The sequence below is a fragment of the Otolemur garnettii genome, unplaced genomic scaffold (genome assembly GCF_000181295.1).
Source record: "Otolemur garnettii isolate 467f Iridium unplaced genomic scaffold, OtoGar3 scaffold00057, whole genome shotgun sequence".
Classification (NCBI taxonomy): domain Eukaryota; kingdom Metazoa; phylum Chordata; class Mammalia; order Primates; family Galagidae; genus Otolemur; species Otolemur garnettii.
This window is the reverse complement of record NW_003852452.1, coordinates 1,940,447-1,943,111: the sequence shown is the minus strand read 5'-3', so window position 1 is coordinate 1,943,111 and position 2,665 is coordinate 1,940,447. Positions and strand designations below refer to the sequence as shown.

General features: G+C 34.0%; 1 protein-coding gene across 1 annotated transcript in view; it reads left to right on the top strand.

Moving 5' to 3' along the window:
• ABCC9 (ATP binding cassette subfamily C member 9) overlaps positions 1–2,665 on the top strand; it is a 126,471-nt gene that overhangs the window by 71,728 nt on the left and 52,078 nt on the right. The window contains exons 22-23 of the mRNA XM_023514704.1: positions 2,009–2,146; positions 2,328–2,453. Of these exons, the coding sequence (XP_023370472.1) occupies positions 2,009–2,146; positions 2,328–2,453 (264 nt within the window). The remainder of the gene's footprint in view (positions 1–2,008; positions 2,147–2,327; positions 2,454–2,665) is intronic.

Genomic DNA, 2,665 nt, shown 5'->3' with positions numbered 1-2,665 from the left:
AATGTTAACATACAAATTGAATCTTGAGGCATTTTTCTCAATTTATCCATCCAAGTTTTTATTAAGTGGCATAAAAAGCTACCTTTGATTAAAACACCAACATATCCTATAAAGAAATCACGGGATATAAATGATAGCAGCCGTTGTAAATGGCTATCTATGACCTATGCGTGATTCTACATTAGACAAATTAGCTCACTTAATTCTCATAATAATGCTATTAATTCTCATAATAACCCTATTAGGTTTGGCATTGTTATTGTTGTTTTTGTTATTGTTATTACTGCTATTTACAAATGAGGATACTGAAGTGTCTGAGGATAACTTATCCAACATCACACAGAATAGTAAGAGTGAAGTGTACAAAACCAGTTGGCCTGATTCCATAGGTTGTGTTCTTAACCACCACATTCTTCCTGATTACTAAGAGATTCCTGGAAGATGCTAAACTGTCTCTATGATGCATTCAAGAGATATGCACAATATTAATCCATCACAGCTTTATTTATAAGAAAACAATAATACAACAATACTTTCGAAATGATTTACATAGACTTTTACTACATTATTTTATTAGATCTTGGCAGCAATCTGATGTGCTTTCTGATAAGTCTCTTTATTACCCTCATTTTACAAATGAAGTGACTGATTTTGAAACTTTGCCCAGTGTCAGAGAGTGGTTATAACTACCATTTGGGTCTCTTAATTTAGAGATAATGGACTTTCTATTTTGTTTTACTATCATATAACACTTGAAGTCAGAATTTTATGGAAAGTCAAATGGAATTATTATAAAAACTCACTTCTAATTCGTGTCTTATTTTTTCTGTGAAAAATTCTCAGAAAGAATTGAGATAGTTTGGTCGGTATCACAAAGAGTGCTTAGGGTTTTATGAGAATCAGAAGAGAAGGATGTCTCAAAAGCATTTGGGTCCCCCCTGTGATGATTAACTGATTTTCTAAGACCAATGATTTGCTGGTAGCTAAATCTTTTTGATTACTTCCTTGCTGTGTTATTGGAGATGAAAATGGAGACAGCTTGTCAGTAAAATTCTGATATGTTTCCATTGCTGTGAAAACATTGTTCTGTCTCATACCACTTTATAGATTCCTAGGCTTTCATTTTTAAGTAATTCTGAAGTTCCAGCAACACGTCCATGTTAAAAGATACTTCATATGTTAGTGGTAGAATCTTCTACCACTTATGCAAAATTTTATTTCCTTAAAATAAGGAATTTCAAATAAAAGTATTTTGGTTTTGTTATTAAAAAGAGCTAAATGACAAATAAGGAGCTGGTATCTGTGATAATTCAAAAAAGCTTAGCAGTAGAAAGCCAATTCAATCTCCTACACTACTACTTCTTCACAGGGATCCTCAATCTTTTTAAACTGGGGGCCAGTTCACTGTCCCTCAGACTGTTGGAGAGCCGGACTGCAGACCCAGGGACGAGTCTGCTGCTAAGCAGGATAGGCAGCACTGGCAAAAACACCTGGTGGGCCAGATAAATGTCCTCAGTGGGCGCATGTGGCCCATGGGCCATAGTTTGAGGACACCTGTAGAATATTTCAGAAATAATTGGTATGCATTAAGATGACCCAGAGCATCTCTGGGAGATTTTGAAACATTTTCCACATTATCCAAAGAAGTTTCAGGACAATCACAATCATTGTGTTATTAAGATCATTAAATAAGTCTTGTTGTAATTCAATTAACATTTTCTGTTTCTTTTCTTGTTATCTCTATTCCAATTATCTTTTCATTCTTTGTTTTGTCCTATTATGATAGGCTGCTGTGTAATGTTGGGTTTTGAACTTGAATATTCTATAATAATTCAAAACAACTTTGAACATTGTTACTTTCTTTTACATAATTATACAGTGTGTTTTTTTATAAATTGTATTTGGGGGATCATTTGCCCTTAGTTATTTGTATTTCTACTTTCCGGAGGGATGAAGTTACATAAAGAGCATAGGAAATGTTCACCTTTCCTTTGTTTCACAATTGCAGGATGATCCGTTCTCTGCCCTGGACATTCACTTGAGTGATCACTTAATGCAGGAAGGAATTTTGAAATTTCTCCAAGATGACAAAAGGACACTGGTTCTTGTGACTCACAAATTACAGTATCTGACACATGCTGACTGGGTAAGAGTTTAGAAGAGAGTTTTGTTAATTTTTATATTGCAGTCATATAAATAGAGACATTAAGAAATGCTTTCTCAACATAGTATAAAAAATAAGAAGAAATTCTTGCTTAAAGAACAGTAATTCATTTAGTTAATTGAGGCTTTTTGGTCAAATTTCTGCTAATATCTCCTTTCCTTAGATTATAGCTATGAAAGATGGAAGTGTGCTGAGAGAAGGGACTTTGAAGGACATTCAAACCAAAGATGTTGAACTTTATGAGCACTGGAAAACACTTATGAATCGGCAAGATCAAGAATTAGAAAAGGTAATCGCTCATGACTCTGAGGAGTTCAGAGTCCAGTTCAGAAGAATGCTTGATGATATAATGGTCCTCATTTGAAATCCAAAGTAATTATGTCTTTATACATTACCAATGAGCAGGTTACTGTGAACACATAAAATTTTAATGCTATCTTTGGATGAGTGCTGTCAGGGTTTTAGCAGAGTCTCATTTAAATTTGAACCATATTGCAATTA